The sequence below is a fragment of the Euleptes europaea genome, chromosome 7, assembly GCF_029931775.1.
Source record: "Euleptes europaea isolate rEulEur1 chromosome 7, rEulEur1.hap1, whole genome shotgun sequence".
In the NCBI taxonomy this organism is placed as follows: domain Eukaryota; kingdom Metazoa; phylum Chordata; class Lepidosauria; order Squamata; family Sphaerodactylidae; genus Euleptes; species Euleptes europaea.
The window spans coordinates 53,885,752-53,903,263 of record NC_079318.1 but is presented as its reverse complement, the minus strand read 5'-3'; the positions used below and the strand labels follow the sequence as shown (position 1 = coordinate 53,903,263).

The following is a 17,512-nucleotide window of genomic DNA, read 5'->3' as shown; positions in this document are numbered from 1 at the left end:
ATGGCTAAGGGTCTGAGTAGGCCTGAGCTCATTTGACCAATCAGATCCATGGCTGGTGATGTCAATTAACTATGCAACCCTGTTACTAGCCAGGTGACCCAGAGGGTCAGAATGAGATAAAGTGGTGGGGGCTTATCTGCCAGCTAAGCCCTCCCATTTCTCACTGGTGACAAGGATCATAATTCCATCTGTACTAATTGGATGGAATGTGGCTCCGCTGTTCTCGGCCTTGGAGACTAGAAGGGAATCAGGATAGAGACTGCCTCCTCCCAGCACCTGGACCCTTATCTCAGCCAGCGTGGTGTAGTGGTTAGGAGCGGTGATTTGGAGCAGTGCTAATCTAGTGAACTGGATTTGTTTCCCCACTCTTACACATGAAGCCAGCTGGGTGACCTCGGGCTAGTCACATTCTCTAAGCCCCACCTACCTCACAGGGTGTCTGTTGCGGGGAGGGGAAGGGAAGGTGATTGTAAGCCAGTTTGAGTGGTAGAGAAAATCGGCATATAAAAACCAACTCTTCTTCAGTTGCAAAAGGTCACAGCTTGCTGAATCTCAAGCAGCAGCACAGTTATTTTCCAACTTAAACTTTTCTATTATAGGCCTGAAGCCTGAACCATTGTGTAAGAGAACAAGAAACTGCACTAAGGGACTCAGTTCCTTGACTGGTTTGTTAAGCATAACCATGCATATGACATCCATGAAGTACATTTCTTGTTTCAAGAATTTGTTATTGGTGGTGAGGGGGTTTGTGTAATGCATTCAACTGCCCTGTATTTCTAAAGGGCCCACTGCTGCACTGTATAGATAATGGACAAATCCCCCACCATCTGGTTTGCAGGGGCCCTCGGTTTGTACAAGACTGTTATTTGCTGCTCAAAGATTAACGGTCTAAGAGGATTTTCTGGCCTACTGGCTTTAATGCTACTTCAAATCCTCCTTGAAAAATCTAGAACCATGTTAACATGTTTTCTCAGATGTGTTTCGATCTACATCTGAATTCAAAGGATCTAGTGGTCCTAGGACCACCGTACAGTAAGATGTATGCTGGGTATGATATAAATTAAGTGAATCATTGTGGGGGTGTGTGGGGGTGTGAGAGAGAGATAACATAATGTATACAGACATATTACAGGAAATATTTGGGAGAAACGTATTTTAAAAATTGAAAGTATACACACTGATAGTTTATCGCTCTGCCACTAGCTCCCTAGTCCAGGAAAGACCTAAACATGGAGTAAAAAGTCATACACATGAAGTAATGTGAGTTAACTTGAAAAAATCTCACCCTTAATTTGAATTTTGGCAAACATGAAGCCAGCTTGGTGACCTTGGGCTAGTCATAAACTCTCAGCCCCACCTACCTCACAAGGTGTCTGTTGTAGGGAGGGGGAGGGAAGGTTATTGTAAGCTGGTTTGATTATTCCTTAAGTGGTAGAGAAAGTTGGCATATAAAACCAACTCCTTCTTTTCCTTTTCCTCTTCTAAACACAGTAGGGACTAAGCTACTGAACTCAAGGACAAATTCTATGCCCGTCGTAATAGGTCTTGGGTGTAAAGGTGGTGGTCTTGTAAAGTATTCTTGCACAGGATGCTTGGGAAGTTAAAATGACTCAGGAGCAAGACAGCCTGAGTGGACCCAGGCGAACACTAACCCAATGTTAGAAGGGCTGCTCAGCTCAGACCTGGCCAGGGTGCCTGTGGTGTGGTGCAGGAACCGAGGTAGTGGTTGAGCCAAGAACCCATCACGGCCACCCCTCATCAGGTCTGAGCCAAGTAGCCCCTGCAGAGATAGCGGGGCTTTGCTTTGCTTGCTCCTATCTGCCAGCGGCCCCTGTTCACTGGAAGTTAAATGGCCAGTCTTTCTCAGCCGCTGAGATAGTTCCAGCCCCAGAAAAGAAAAATTATCTGGGTTTTCCAAAGAAAGTTAGATCCCCATATTCCATTGAAATTTTCCACTCTAAACATCTCAGCTGATGTGTCTAAATGAATATTTTATTTTATTACTGGGTGCAGAGCAGGAAGCAGATGTGTCAACATGCCTATTGAAGTCTGATAGGTATGCATGGTAACTGAAGTAGCACCAGCCAGAAATGCTCAGTTCCTCCCCCGCCCCAGCAATCTGAAGAATCGTAGTTTCTTCAGACTACTCACAGCTACTGAGATGTCATTAAAGATGAGTCAGAATAGTGAAAGAATCCGGAAAGCTCAGTGAAAGATGTAATAAGAGTTATTAAGTAATCTTCTATTCTTTACAGAGAATACTCCAATCATATATGTACTCATCATTTCCAAGCAACAAACAGAAAAAAAAGATCGAAGAGAAAAAAATATTGGAAGTAAGCTGAATGAAGTGTTTTCTCATTCCCTTTCCCTGAACAAGTGACAAAATATTTCCTACTTATTGTTTTTAATAGTCCCATAAATGTTTGATTTTTCTTCAGAAAAAATGATGTAGAAAAGGTATAGGTCAAGAACCCAACATTTAAATCTAGGTCTTTGGGCTGAGTGAGGAGGGGGAAGAAACAGAAGAGAAAACAATTTCTAAAGTAACAGTTTGAAAGTATGGAAAAATAAGTGAGATTTGACTTCATTTTATTTAGAAAGCTGTGACAGTGGCTAAGTGAAATGTTAGTTAACTAGCTAGTGAAGTTAAGGAGCCCTGTGGTGCAAAGTGGTAAGCTGCAGTACTGCAGTCCAAGCTCTGCTCATGACCTGAGTTTGATCCCGACGGAAGTCGGTTTCAGGTAGCCGGCTCGAGGTTGACTCAGCCTTCCATCCTTCCGAGGTCGGTAAAAGGAGTACCCAGCTTGCTGGGGGTAAAGGGAAGATGACTGGGGAAACCACCCCACAAACAAAGTCTGCCTTGGAAACGTCGGGATGTGACGTCACCCCATGGGTCAGGAATGACCTGGTGCTTGCACAGGGGACCTTTACCTTACCTTTAGCTAGTGAAAGGTTTTTTTTTAACGAATCACAAAAATCAGCTGCCTAATGACTTAAAAATCACAAAAATCAGTTAACTGCTTAATATGAGACAGGATGAACTTTACCTAAAATTAGGTATTGCAATTATATGTCTTTTCTGGTGCCCCAAAAGCCATGCTCTGACATCCTGTGCAATTTTATCCCCAAGTTCCACAAGGCGCTGTCTTAACTCAGCATTTAGGAATATTTGACTAACTTCCTCTTCTGCATTTGAAGCTGATTTTCCCTGCTGCACCATGAAATGGCCATGATACTAACCTTGACATCATCTGTGAGAAGTGGTGTTCTGGATATGGCCATGTGTTATGCATGCCCGAGAATAATTGCAGTGGGACAGTGCAGACAAGACGGGCCAATGTTTTCAGTGTGGCTGAGAGGTGAGGAACAGGCCATAGGATTAGGTGTTCTCCTGAAGCTCTTTGCCTCCCTGGAACATCCCCCACCCAACTGCACTGAAGATTGGCACCAGTATTAACCTTGGTTTTGCTAACCAGGGCTTGCATCTACAACCTGTTGTTACACAATAGCAGTCATTCCCAGCTGGATGGACTTGTCCACATTGGAGAATCCAGCTATGAAGGATTGATGTAGTGCAATGATAGCACAATAGCCAATGACGTGTGGATGTGGATTCTTAATCAGAGTTCAAAACTGGTTTGATACATCCTTAACTGCTTTTACAGAGAGAGGGGAGATCAGTGAGCGGAGGCTATGGGGAAGACTTGGTTCTGATCCGTTAAGCATAGCTAAAGCTTTGAGCTTGTTGCATCTGGACTGGCACCGTGGTGGTTCACATGCTGCCATCTCTTCTAATCTATGGTGTGGCAGTCTCTTCAGGGGAAGTTTACATGTGTACATGTGGGTGGCATATTAAGATGCCAGGGTCTCTGAACAATGTTGCACTATAAGGAGTAATCACTGGGTCTCACATACGGGGAAAAAAAGGAAACATTAGCTTACGTTTGTATTCAAGGACTGTTAACTTGAAAGCATCTATTCAATATCCCTGTGAGACAGACTGCTTTTCGTTTCAGCCAGTTTGCTACAATCTTCTGCAGTACTCGAATGTATTAGATCCAGATCAAACTGGGCATAGATAAGTGATGTTATCTCTTTAAACATACCTACTTTTTATATGGATTGTTTAGATTCAATTTTTTTTTGTTAATAAATTGTTTAAAGCGTCTAGTATTATGCTGTGCCTCTGCCACGCAATGGGCTGGATCCACTAGAAGAGTTCCTGGAAGGTGTTTGCAGAGAGGGTCTCCTCCCCACTTCTCTAAGCAGCGTCTGGGTTTGCACCCAGACTCCTCTCTGAAGATCAGAAGAGGCTTGCAAACCAAATGCTCCACCAGATGAGAGGGCCGCAGTAATAAGCGGGAATCAAGTAAGGTTGCCTCTTTTTCTTTCTTCCACTGGCATAAATGGAAGAGGAGAAAAGAGGTTATTCCCCCCTCCCCGTGACTCTTCCAGTGGATCTTTTCCTTTCTCCCATTGAAACTCCATGAGACAATGCTCTTGAACACCAGAAATAGTTATAACTTAAAGAATGAAAAGACTGGGGGGGAAAGCTATCTACAAATAAAGTACTGTAGGGGTTTTTATCACAAAGTAAAAAAATTCAAAGCAGACGAGACTGAAAATTCAGAATGGCAAGCTTAAAAAGGGGATAATAAAAAGCTCACTGAGATCCTCATAAAGTGGACACTCAAGAAGAATATGTAAAGAGGTATCAGTCTCACCTAAAAGGCATGGGCAAGGTAGTTCAGAATATGGTATATCCATAAATCTCTGTGCCTGATCCAGGAAACCATGAATCACTTCTCCAGATTTAAGGTGCATCCCCAACCAGATGCTCATTGCATGATGCTGTGCCCACACTGAACTGCACTTCCCTGCTCTTCCCTCTGCCTCTCTCATAATACTACCCTTCGGTGACTCTCTTTTAGTCACCGAAGGGTAGTATTATGAGAGAGGCAGATATATGTCCTTAAGGTTGAAGACTGCCACTGGCTGATGGTTTGTATGCATGCCGGGGGGAGCCCAAGCCCCACTGCCCCTAGGTGAAACGAGTGGGTCTTGTAGTCCCCCAGGTGGAATCCCAAAGCCACCAGGCTGGCCCACTATATGCTCACAAACTGGAATGTAGTGAGGAAGGTCCCATCCACATGAATTAGGAGGGGGCCAGGGGTTGTGGGCCACCTGGCTAGGTAGTCTGAGACCACCCAGACCGGGCATGGATGGCCCTCAGCTCCTTCAACCCTCAAGGAGTGGACCCCAGTAAAGCCTGGGGCCTTCTGGTCCACCCAGGGCCCATGCTTCCCACTCCAACTGGCCAGATACTGATAGGCTCCTGTTTTGAAGCCAGGGCCTGATTGCTGCCACCTATAAGCCACTGCTGGGGAGCTAGATAAGAACTCTTATCCCCTCCCTCACTCCTAAGCCCCCCTGGCTGCAAAAGCAGCCCCTGGTGAATCTGGGGCTGTCGCTTCTCACTAAAGACCAATTTAAGCCTTAAATTAAGCGTAGAATGCCAAGCTCTGTCTTCCGGTAGTTTTTGGCCAAATTCTACACGAAGAGAAGTACCCAATACACAATAGGGGGCATCCTCAAGCCTCTGGAGAAGAAGGTGGTCCAAGTCCTCAATCTATCCAAACAGAGTCACCAAAGAAAAGGAGGGGAATAACATTGCAGGATCCAATCCAGTACACAGAGAAAAAGTAAAACATTCCAGCTCTTTTTCCAGATAAATATTTTCCAGATAAAATTTCCAGATAAAAGTTCTGAAGATACACAATACATTTGCAGCTTTCAGAAGTCTTCACACAGTGGAAAAAAATGGTTGAGCTTCCATTTAATTTTTCCGACCAAATTGGCTGAATATTTCCCTATACATGCAACAATTATTATCCAATTTGACATATAAAAAACAAATCCCTATTAAAATAATGATGACAATACTTTGCCTTGCTTTTCAAATACTGTATATAAAGGTGAAGGAAACATGTTTCTCTCGTGTTAATTGCCTTTATTCACTCCGAATTTCTCACCTTCGTAGGTTTTTCCTGATAAGTCACAGAACAAAAAGCTTTTTTTGGAAACAATTATCCCCACAGGTGATAAAGATTGAATGCTGAGAACATTATAATCCTATGTACCACTTTTAGAATGAATTTGACTGGCTATTAAGGGTTGAGGAAACTCTGTAATGTGTTGCCAGAACTGACTATGCTCTCCATGATGTGATCAGACATTAGAGTGAGGGATAAACATGCAAGGTGATAAAACATAAATCTTTTAAGCTTTTTTGTTACATGATTACTTAGAAGCTTATGTTAGACAGGATGTTACTTTTTGAAAAAACGAGTTGGTCGGTTTTTGCAGGTAGAAGCATTAATATAATTTAAGATCTTGAAGCAGGAAGTTATGATGAAATAATTCCCCAACCCCCAGAAAATGATCTGCAGTCATGATAAGTTTCAACTTGAACAAATGAAGCACTTATTTCCTAGAATAAATGACAGCTTTTTCCATCTGGAAGATACAAAATCCATGATGTAGTGTGAGTGTGAATGAAAAATACATGTGGCAGAACAACTTAGGCATTTTTGCTTAAAGCTAGAGAATGTAAATTGATCATATCCTCTGGAACTCCTCAATGTTTATAATGGTAATCAGGTTCTTAGCAGAACTGAATTGAGGAAATGCAGCCCTAAAATGGTATTCCTTCAGCAGATTTTGCATATATTAGCAAAGGTGATTCTTGCATTTGAGTAAATTCAGTTAAAATTGGATTGCAATGTTTTAGGATAATGAACATTTCAGTATCTTTTTAAATGTGACAAAAATTCTTACCCAGCAATTGCTACTATGTAGAAAATTGTTTGCGGCCCCTTGGGGAGGGGCTGTGGCTCAGTGGTAGAGCATCTGCTTGGCATGCAGAAGGTCCCAGGTTCAATCCCTGGCATCTCCAGTTAAAGGGACTAGGCAAGCAGGTGATGTGAAAAACCTCTGCCTGAGACCCTGGAGAGCTGCTGCCAGTCTGAGTAGACAATAGTGATTTTGATGGACCGAGGTTCTGATTCAGTATAAGGCAGCTTCATGTGTTCATGTACAACAGGGGTCCCATTGTACCGGCCGACACCTTTTCCGGCATCCCCAGGTGCTTTTAAGAAGTGAGTGGGGCCAGGCAGGGCTTTTTGCCCAGCAAGGCTTCTGATTGACTATTGGAGATTTGATTGGCTGTGCAGATATTTTAAAATGTTGCTTTGGCAGTAGCTGCCACCACAGCACAAGGATCTATACTGTGTTACTGAAACTACGCTGTGGCAATCATTTTGTGGCTTGCTCCACCTCCTGTGGCAGCCATTTTGTGGCAGCCGTTTTGTTGATGCGCCCACCATACCATGTCAAAATTCCAAATGTGCCTGCAGGCTTTAAATGGTTATGGACCCCTGATATACAGCATTTGATGTGGCCGTTGCACATGTGAACAGACATTTATTTGTGATCATTATGTGTAACATTCTGCGTGTAAATTACATAATATGTTGAAGGGCTTTCCATGTAGGAATTCTGTCATGCTTTAAGCATTTCTCAGTTTATAATAGCAAAATGTTTTACATTTTAAATAAATGTAATAAAATTTGTTGGTCAGCATAAAACTTCAAGAAATCAAGTTCACAAGTCAAATCAGTGTTCTCATCTATTCAGCATTTGTGAATTTACTTTCCAGAGATTAGAGGATTAGAAATGAGGCTGTGTGTTTAAAATGCACTATTATTCCATGTTTTCTTTATGCAAACGTTCAGTCATATCTGCACATTATTTAAAACAATCTGAATTTATTCCTATTACAGATGACTAGTCAAGAATATGGTGATTTGAAGTCTAATCTTGGCATTTTCATCAGGGGCACCATTCGTATTTTGCTTTGGTGGTGGCTGGCAGAGCTGATGATCCATTTGCTGTATATGCATGCAATTTACAGTAGTCCTTCACATCTGGAAGCAGTAAACTACTGGACCTTAGGTAAGTGTCTATGTATGAGTTTGTTATTATGAATTAAATTAAGCTTGCTGGGGGTAAAGGGAAAATGACTAGGGAAGGCACTGGCAAACCACCCCATAAACAAAGTCTGCCTAGTAAACGTCGGGATGTGACGTCACCCCATGGGTCAGGAATGACCTGGTGCTTGCACAGGGGACTTTTACTTTTTTAAAATTAAATTCTTAATTATCATTTTCTGTTCAGTAAAGTCTAGATGATTTACAACAACTGTCAAACTTCAGATCCTTTAGGATCCTCACAGCACTCCTATTATATTGCGTGCAGATTACTAAATCAGAATGAACTAAAGAAACTCAGTTGACTTGCAAATAGATGCTAGTGTTTCCGTTTCAGACAGCAGTAGCTATTGGTATAGAATCATAGAGTTGGAAGGGATTACCAGGGTCATTCATCTAGTCCAACCCCCTGCACAATCAGGACATTCACAAGATGGCCAAGATGCCCTCCCTCTCATCATCTGCTTAAGGTAATAGAATCAGCATTGCTGACAAATGGCTATCTAACCTCTTCTTAAAAAACCTGCAGGGAAGGAGAGCTTACCACCTCCTGAGGAAGCCTGTTCCACTGGGGAACCGCTGTAACTGTTAGAAGATTCCTCCTAATGTCTAGACCAGTGGTTCCCAACCTTTTTTTGACCAAGGACCACTAGGACTTTTTTGTTCGGTGCAGGGACCCCAAGGTTCAAAATAAAAATGCCGAGAATTTGAAAATAAACTTTAATCATAACTGTTAGTTAAACATTAAACTTAGAATAATATTTGAATATATATATTTTATAATAGAGAACTTTTAATTGAAAATATTAATTTATTATGGGTTTATAACTTTGTTTCGTGGACCTTAATTTAGTTCTTGTGGACCCCTGGGGGTCCGTGGACCCCCCGTTGGGAACCAGTGGTCTAGACGGAAACTCTTTTGATTTAATTTCAACACGTTGGTTCTGGTCCGACCTTCTGGGGCAACAGAAAACAACTTGGCACTATCCTCTATATGACAACCCTTCAAGTACTTGAAGATGGTTATCATATCATCTCTCAGTCTCCTCCTCTTCAGGCTAAACATACCCAGTCCCTTCAACCTTTCCTCATAGGACTTGGTCTTCAGACCCCTCACCATCTTTATTGCCCTCCTCTGGACACGTTCCAGCTTATCTACATCTTTCTTAAATTGCGGTGCCCAAAACTGAACACAATACTCTAGGTGAGGACAACCCTAATCTCTTGCCTAATTGTTATCTCCATTTTGGTCTGTATTCTTAGTGTTGGCAGGAAAACTCTCACAAATTGGGCTGAATGTCAGTGGCGTGGTTGCTAATGAGAACACAAAGTGTAAGGGGGTTCTTAACAAAATTGGAAACCCTGTGGGTGAAATGGCTCCTTATGTGATTGGGGCAATTGTAGTCATGCTAGAAAATCTGCCCCAGACAGAAGCTTTTGCGGCAACTGTGCAAACTGTGATGATGGAAGCAGATGTTTTTCTAGTTCATCTTGCATCTCAGTTAAGAATACCGTGTCATGGATTTTTTAAAAGACCTACTGCCGTGCAACACCTCTTAGATATTCGGGCCATCGAACCCATAAGGCCATCAGAGCACTTCAAGGGCGTTTACTCAGTCTTCTTCACAGTCCCCAAGAGGAACGGGGACTGGAGGGCCATCCTGGACTTCAAGCTTCTCAACAAATACATCTCGAAGCGGAGGTTCAGGATGGAGACTCTGAATTCCATCAAAGAGGCTCTATGCCCGGGTGCTTTTCTAACGTCAATAGACCTCACCGAGGCCTATCTGCATATCCCGATACACCCAGATCATCGGAAGTATCTCAGATTCCTCTTCAGGAGCCAACATTTTCAATGCCGGGCCCTGCCCTTTGGCCTATCCTCCGCTCCCAGGGTCTTTACCAAAGTCCTGGTCTCCCTGGTAGCGCTGGTCCGCAGACAAGGCGGACTCATCTGTGCCCCCTCCAGGGAGCTGAGCCAAAAGCACACAAACTTGGTGCTACAGACACTCGAGCTTCACTCGAGCTCAAGAGTCACCTCGACCCTGTTCAGAGATTGTTACACCTAGGAGTTCTCATAGACACAGTCCAGAACTCATTCTTTCTTCCACTGGACAAGGCAGCCAAAATCGCGGCCTTGGCAAATCAGTCTCTGTCATCATCAACTTCCAAGCTCATGAGCCTGGTGAAGCTCCAGGAGCTCATGATATCCACATCCCTGCAGTCCCCTGGGCCCGCTTCCATGCGCTCCCGCTACAGTGGTTCCTACTACAGTACCAACAGGACATCGCAAAGAAGAGAGACAAAACCCTCTTCCTCTCCAAGGCGGCCCGTCTCAGTTTGACATGGTGGACGATAGAGGACAACCTGACCAAGGGACTCCCCTATCTTCACAAACCCCCCGAACAACTCTTCACAGACGCAAGTCTATCCGGGTGGGGCGCCACCTTTCGGGACCAGCCCGCCCAGGGAGTCTGGTCTCAGATGGAAAAAGCCCACAATATCAATTTTCTGGAGATAAGAACCATCTGGAAGGCTCTTCTTTATTTTGGTCCTCAACTGGAGGGAACTCACCTCCTGGTAAGGACAGACAACGTGGCGGCGAAGGCCCACGCAAACAAACAGGGCGGCTCCTGGTCATCTGGCTTACACAAGCAAGCCGCCTTGGTCCTGAGCTGGGCAGAGATACATCTTCAATCGATCTCGGCGGAACACATTCAGGGGATCCTGAATGTGTAAGCCGACTGGCTCAGTCGCCGTCAATTGGACGAGGCTGAGTGGATTAGCGATACAGAGGTTCGGAACGCCCCTAGTCGATCTCTTTGCTTCTCGCCAGAACCGGCAACTACCACGGTTCCTTTCTCGATACAGTCAAACGGACGCCGAAGCCACGGATGCCCTCATGGCTCCATGGCCCCTCGGGGCTACTATATGCCTTTCCCCCTCTCCCTCTACTTCCAAGAGTGTTATGCCGCATCCGCCTCCTCAGAGCCACCGTCCTGTTAGTTGCCCCAGATTGGCCAAGGCGCCCATGGTATCCGGCCCTACACGAAACATTCGTCGGGGTTCCCTGGCGTCTTCCAACCAGACGCGACCTGCTACTCCAGGGTCCAGTATGTCACCCCGACCCGGACTGGTATCAGTCGACCGTCTGGCTGTTGAAAGGGGAAGGCTATTAGAGCTAGGCTATGAAATATACATTTTTTAAAAATGGTAGTGACTTTTTTGTATTGGACTACTCAGGATTCAGTTTCTCGCATGTTATCTAAAACACAAGCATTTTTTTAAACCATCTGTCATATGCACTTGTAAAAACCAGACACTTTATTGCTACCAGGATCTACAAAATTAATTTTTGGGTTGCAGAAAAGGAGGTAGGTTCCACTTCTTCTCGTGCATGGAGATGTCTGTGGGGCCACTTCCTGCTCTTACTATATTAATCCTGTATCGCATAGTCAGCCACACCATGAATGGTGTATTCCCAAATGAGCTCTAGTGCCTCTCAATTAAGAGAGAATGAGAGAGTAGACTATAACACTCTCTATCATGGTGCCCCATCCAGAACACTTCTGGTTTTCAAACTGTGTATCTAAGGTTGGAATTGAGAGACAGGACTGGGATTCTGTTGGTGTACCACCCACCCCACTGCCTAACAGTCCCCCTGCCTGAACTGACAGAAGTGGTCTTGGGTGGTGTTGAAGGCTGGTTGTCCTGGGGAGACTTCAACAGTGATGCTGAGGTTATCTTCTTAGGAGTGGTCCAGAATTTCATGGCTTCTTTCCAGCAGCGTGTGTGCAGGGCAGGATAAAGACAGTGTGCTAACACAAATGGAGCAAGATTTATGAAAAGAACAAACCTTTCAAAACCACAATGGCCACATTGAGTACATATTTAGGAGCATTTAATTGATTGCTGGTTTCAATGGATGTAAGCAGTCTATATTCGATTGGGACTAGGAATTATGAAATCCAGCAAACTAAAAAGAAGCCTAAAACCCTGAAATAATTTTAACTGAATAATTTGAAAGAATTTTAACTGAACGGAGCCAAACTTAAATATCATTTCTGTCAAGATTACAAGTCTGTCAGATAGTTTGACAGGTGCAGGATAGATCAGTGAGATCTAAGGATGATGTAATCAGCCTGGAAAGTACCTGGGGAGCTAGAGAAAACTGGCCTGATCCAGTTAGAGCCAGGTGGCTGATGCAATGCAGTAGCAATACCAGGATAATTGGATATCTACTGTGATTGGTGGCTGCGTCCACCAGGTGTATATAATGAAGTGAAACAGCAGTTCTAAGCGGGATGTTATGAGCGGAGAGTGTGAAAGGAGTATCTGTATATATTTCTGCACTGTACAAATAAACTACACTTTTTCTATGTGGCCGTGGACTTTCTGATGGGTATCCTGGACAAGACTTCTAATCCGCTTGGCTTCCGCGTCAGGGTTATGGGCCCAGCTCCTCTACATTACAGGAGTGTTTCTGCTACACTGCGCAGGTTTTATGTGTGGTGGTAGATAAGCAGAGTCCAGGATTTTCAGAAGCTACTAGAGAAGTGACGGCTGTGTGTGAGTAATGGCACAACAATCTTTTATCCCAGTGGATAAACTCACCTCAGAGAATTACCACGTTTGGTCTGTGAGGTTGGAGCAGTATCTGAAAAGGGAAGATTTATGGGATGCTGTGGAAAGACTCCCTACTACAGCAGCCGAGATTGCCAAGGACATAAAAGCCCTTGCCAATATCACCTTGACGGTGGGAGATGACCAGCTTATTTTTGTTGTTGGCAAAGAGCATGCAAAGTTGGCATGGGATAGTTTGCGAGCAGTGTATCTCCGGGACTCAGCTGGCACGCTGCTAGCACTAATGAGGCAGCTTTATAGATGCCATAAATCACTGCACACGCCGGCCGCAGCCCACTTGAAGACCCTAGCAGAGTTGTTCAGACAGCTGGAGTTGAGGGGGAAAGTTATATCTGCGGAGGACCGGGTGTATTTGCTTTTGAGTTCTCTGGATGCGAGCTTTGATGTTTTAGTAACCTTGCTGGAGAGCCTGGCAGCAGGGCAGTTAACCTATGAATACTTGACTGGACGAATTCTGGAAGAAGAGGAACGACGGGAGGAAGGACTTAAGCAGAAGACAGCAGCCCAGCTGAGATACACCCCCGAGGTTAAATCAACGAATCGCCCATCTGCCGAGACCTCAGCCCCCCAGCGCGTTTTTCATCCCAGGCAGAGAGTCTGGATAGAGTCTATGCCGAGGACTGCAGCCGAGCTGTTTAGACAACCCCGAGACGGGCAAGAGGTCTACTCAGCGCAGAGCCAGTGGCAGCAGCAGAGGGGAGGCGACGGAAGGCAGAGTAGGAGCTACAAGCAAGATGAGGAATGCGTGATATTTGTCAGAAAGTGTTTTCTTTGTGGGTCCTCACAACATTTGAAAAGAAATTGTCCCCAGTTGGCCAGGAAAAAGCAACCAAAGAGACAGTCAGTGAATGGAACTTACACTGCTGTTGTGCTGGCAGAGGCTGGAGACAAAGAGAACATTTGGCTCTTGGACAGTGGGGCAAGTACATGTTTTGTTAACAAAGCTTCCATATTGGTTAACCAAAAGCAGTCTGCTAAGTCTTATGCAAGTCTAGCAGATGGGAGACACTTAAAGGTACACTCTGAAGGGGAGGTGTTTTTCCCAGAGTTAAATCATAAGTTTCAAAATGTACTTTGTGTGCCTGAGTTACAGCATAGTTTGCTAAGTGTTTCTGTGCTGGCTAAGACTGGTTTTAAGGTGCAGTTTGAAGGAAACACCTGCCAGATAAGCCAGGGGGAGGTTGTAATGTTAGAAGGGCACTTGCAAAAGGATGTCTATGTGGTGCATAGAAGGATAGGAGAAACTTCTATGGTAGTGGAGTCTGTGAATAAAAATCCACATAATGAGTGCATACACCTTCTACATAGGCGTTTTGGCCACGCCTCCTTTTCCATTCTAAAGAAGACCCTGAGTGTGTTAGGGAAGGATGACATTAAGTTGAATGGGTGTAATTCTTTCCTAGATTGCACTGTCTGCAAATCTGTTAAAAGCAGACGTAGTCCAGTGGCTAAGGTAAGCCAAAGGGTGGCAACCAGACCTTTGCAAATTGCTCATTTAGATCTCTGTGGTCCATTTCCTGAGAGTGTGTCTAAGAACCGATACGCTTTATGTATTGTGGATGATTTTACTCGTTATGGCTGGGTGTATCTGCTGAAGCAGAAAAGTGAGGCATGTCAAACCATCAAGTATTGGATTAAAAGGGTGGAAAGGCAGCTAGATCTCAAGGTATCCAGTATACAATCTGACAGAGGCGGTGAATTTGTCTCTAGTGCATTTACCCAGTGGTTAGAAAGCAAGGGAATTGAGCACAGATTGGCTAATCCGTGTGTTCCTCAGGAGAACGGTGTGGCTGAGAGGAGGATTGGTTATCTAAAGTCAATGTTGCAAGCTTTGATAGAGGATGCTAATCTAAAACCCAAGTTCTGGGGGGAAGGCATCAAGGTGGCTTGTTATTTGATTAATAGACTTTGGACCTCCAGCATTAACAATATTCCCTACAAGGCATTGTACAATAGAAATCCCTCTTTAAAGCATTTAAGAGTGTTTGGTACAAAGGCTTGGGTGAATATACCTTTAAAGAACCGCAGAGCAGGTGGCAAGAAATCCAAACCGCTGATTTTTCTGGGATATCAGAATGCAGCAAAATCTTATCGCTTTGCTAATGATCAGAACCAGGTGTCTTTTAGCAAATCTGCGAATTTCGGAGAATCTTTTAATTGGCCACGCTTACATGGTACTGAGAAGGTTTCTGAAGAAGTTTTATTGCCGGCTAATGGACAGCCAGAGGCAGATGAAAGTGTTTTTCCTGAAGTTGTTGCAAGCAGGGAAACAGTAAAGGTTGAGACTCCAGAAGGAGGGGAGTCTAGTGGCACGGTAGTAAGACGGTCAGACAGAAGTAATAAAGGAGTACCTCCACAAAGATATGGTTTTGAAGAATGTGACTTAATCAACCACATGTCTGTAATGGAACCTGAAAGTTACAAGCAGGTGCTTTCTCTTGGTGATAGAGAGAGAGATTTATGGCTGCAAGCCATGGGTGTGGAAATGAATGCTTTGAAGGAGCACAAGGTAATTACACCAATGCATTTACCAAAGGGACAACCTGGGATAGGTTGCAGGTGGGTTTACAAACTCAAGCAGTTGGCTGATGGTACTGTACAAAGAAAAGCCAGACTAATTTGTAAAGGGTTTGCTCAAAGGAGATTTGTTAACTTTGATGAAACTTTTTCACCCACAGTTCGTTGTGAAACCATTAAAACAGCCCTGGCAGTTGCAGGGTTGAAAGGTCTGAAGGTTTTCCATTATGACATTCAGACAGCTTATCTAAATGCACCTTTGGTAGAAGAAGTATACATGACTCAAATTCCAGGGTTTGAATTAAAGGAAGAAGGCAAAGTACTAAAGCTGAACAGAGCTTTGTATGGTTTGCATCAATCGGCCAGAGAGTGGCACAAATGTTTAATTGAGGCTGTTAAAAAGTTAGGCTTCACACAGAGTGTTGCTGATCCTTGTTTGTTTTCAAGGTGCACAGGTCAGAAGGAGTCATACGTGCTGATTTACGTGGATGATTTGTGTGTAATAACCAATAATGAGAGTGACCAGGAACAATTTCAGAAACAGCTTGGAGAACGCTTTAAACTGAAATGTTTGGGAGAGATAAGAATTTATCTTGGGGTAAAAATAAACAGAGACAGTAAAGGTGTTTTTTACTTGTCTCAAACAGAAAAAAATAAAACAGTTGCTGGAAAGGTTTAGCATGCTTGATGCTAATGCAGCTGAAACCCCAATGGTCACAGGTTATGTATGTGAAGAGTCTCAGGAACAAGAAGAGTGTGACAAATCTCTGTATCAGTCCCTGATAGGAAGTTTGTTATATCTTGCTTGTTGGACTCGCCCAGACATATATCAGGCGGTACATTGCCTGAGCAGGAAAAATATGTCACCAAAGCAGAGTGACTGGAAAGCAGCTAAGCGTGTACTCAGATACCTGAAGGGATCTGTGAACAAACAGTTATGCTTGAATGCATGTAATGGGGAACTGACTGCGTATGCAGATGCATCATGGTCAGATCAGGGGAACGCAAAATCAACGACCGGGTATGTGTTATATTTTGGTAAAGCACCCATACATTGGAAATCTGTAAAACAGTCATTTGTAGCCATGAGTTCATGTGAAGCAGAATATAGTGCTGTGAGTGAATGTATAAACCAGGTGGAATGGTTTGTCTATCTCATGAAGGAACTCAATGTGTCTGGACAATTACCGGTAAAGGTGTATACTGACAGTCAATCAGCGCTACAACTTGCGACTGAGCAAAACTTTAAAGGCAGAAGTAAGCATATAAGAATCAGAATCTGTGAACAAAGGCTTGGTATGTATTGTAAAGTGTGCCAGTGCTGGTAATGTGGCAGATCTATTTACAAAAATTGTGGATTGCAATAGATTCATGAAACTAATCAAACTAATCTGAAATACTTGAGAAGGAGTGTCAAGATTACAAGTCTGTCAGATAGTTTGACAGGTGCAGGATAGATCAGTGAGATCTAAGGATGATGTAATCAGCCTGGAAAGTACCTGGGGAGCTAGAGAAAACTGGCCTGATCCAGTTAGAGCCAGGTGGCTGATGCAATGCAGTAGCAATACCAGGATAATTGGATATCTACTGTGATTGGTGGCTGCGTCCACCAGGTGTATATAATGAAGTGAAACCGCAGTTCTATGCGGGATGTTATGAGTGGAGAGTGTGAAAGGAGTATCTGTATATATTTCTGCACTGTACAAATAAACTACACTTTTTCTATGTGGCCGTGGACTTTCTGATGGGTATCCTGGACAAGACTGCTAATCCGCTTGGCTTCCGCGTCAATTTCATATTTGCTTCTTCTGCTATTCCCCATTTCTTTTTGTGTCCTTTCCCCCATTGGTTTTCAGGTTGTCTTCTTAGATTGCAACCCTGAAGGACTTGTCTTTTTCCCTTATATTTTTGTGTACCATATGCAGGTTTTTTTAAAATATATATTTATAATAATGATACTATTTTATTATGTGGAGTAGGATTTCATCCCTAATTCTCTGGCTAGTTGGAACTCTGGGTTAGAATTGTAGATGGACAGAGAGCTATTGGTAGAAAGACATCCAAGATGTGCTTCTATTTCAGAAGCATTCTTTTAAAAAAATGTTAAAGGCAAATGTAGTCCCATCCAGAGACTACATTTCTCTCCCTGTCAAACTGCTGCCCTTGGGTGGTAGTGGACTGAAAGGGCAGGAGCTAAGTGGTGATTGTTTACACTGTATCAAAGGAAGGAACCTGTTGCCTCACTTGTTCCCAGTATTTACTGTACATATTACAGTGAATCTTCACAATTCTTCCACTTG

At 43.7% G+C, this 17,512-nt stretch overlaps 1 protein-coding gene across 1 annotated transcript in view; it reads left to right on the top strand.

The window, feature by feature from the left end:
* Positions 1 to 17,512, top strand: part of HHAT (hedgehog acyltransferase) — a 155,540-nt gene that overhangs the window by 27,860 nt on the left and 110,168 nt on the right. Inside the window, exon 6 of the mRNA XM_056853378.1 lies at positions 7,845 to 8,016. Within this exon, the coding sequence (XP_056709356.1) occupies positions 7,845 to 8,016 (172 nt within the window). The remainder of the gene's footprint in view (positions 1 to 7,844; positions 8,017 to 17,512) is intronic.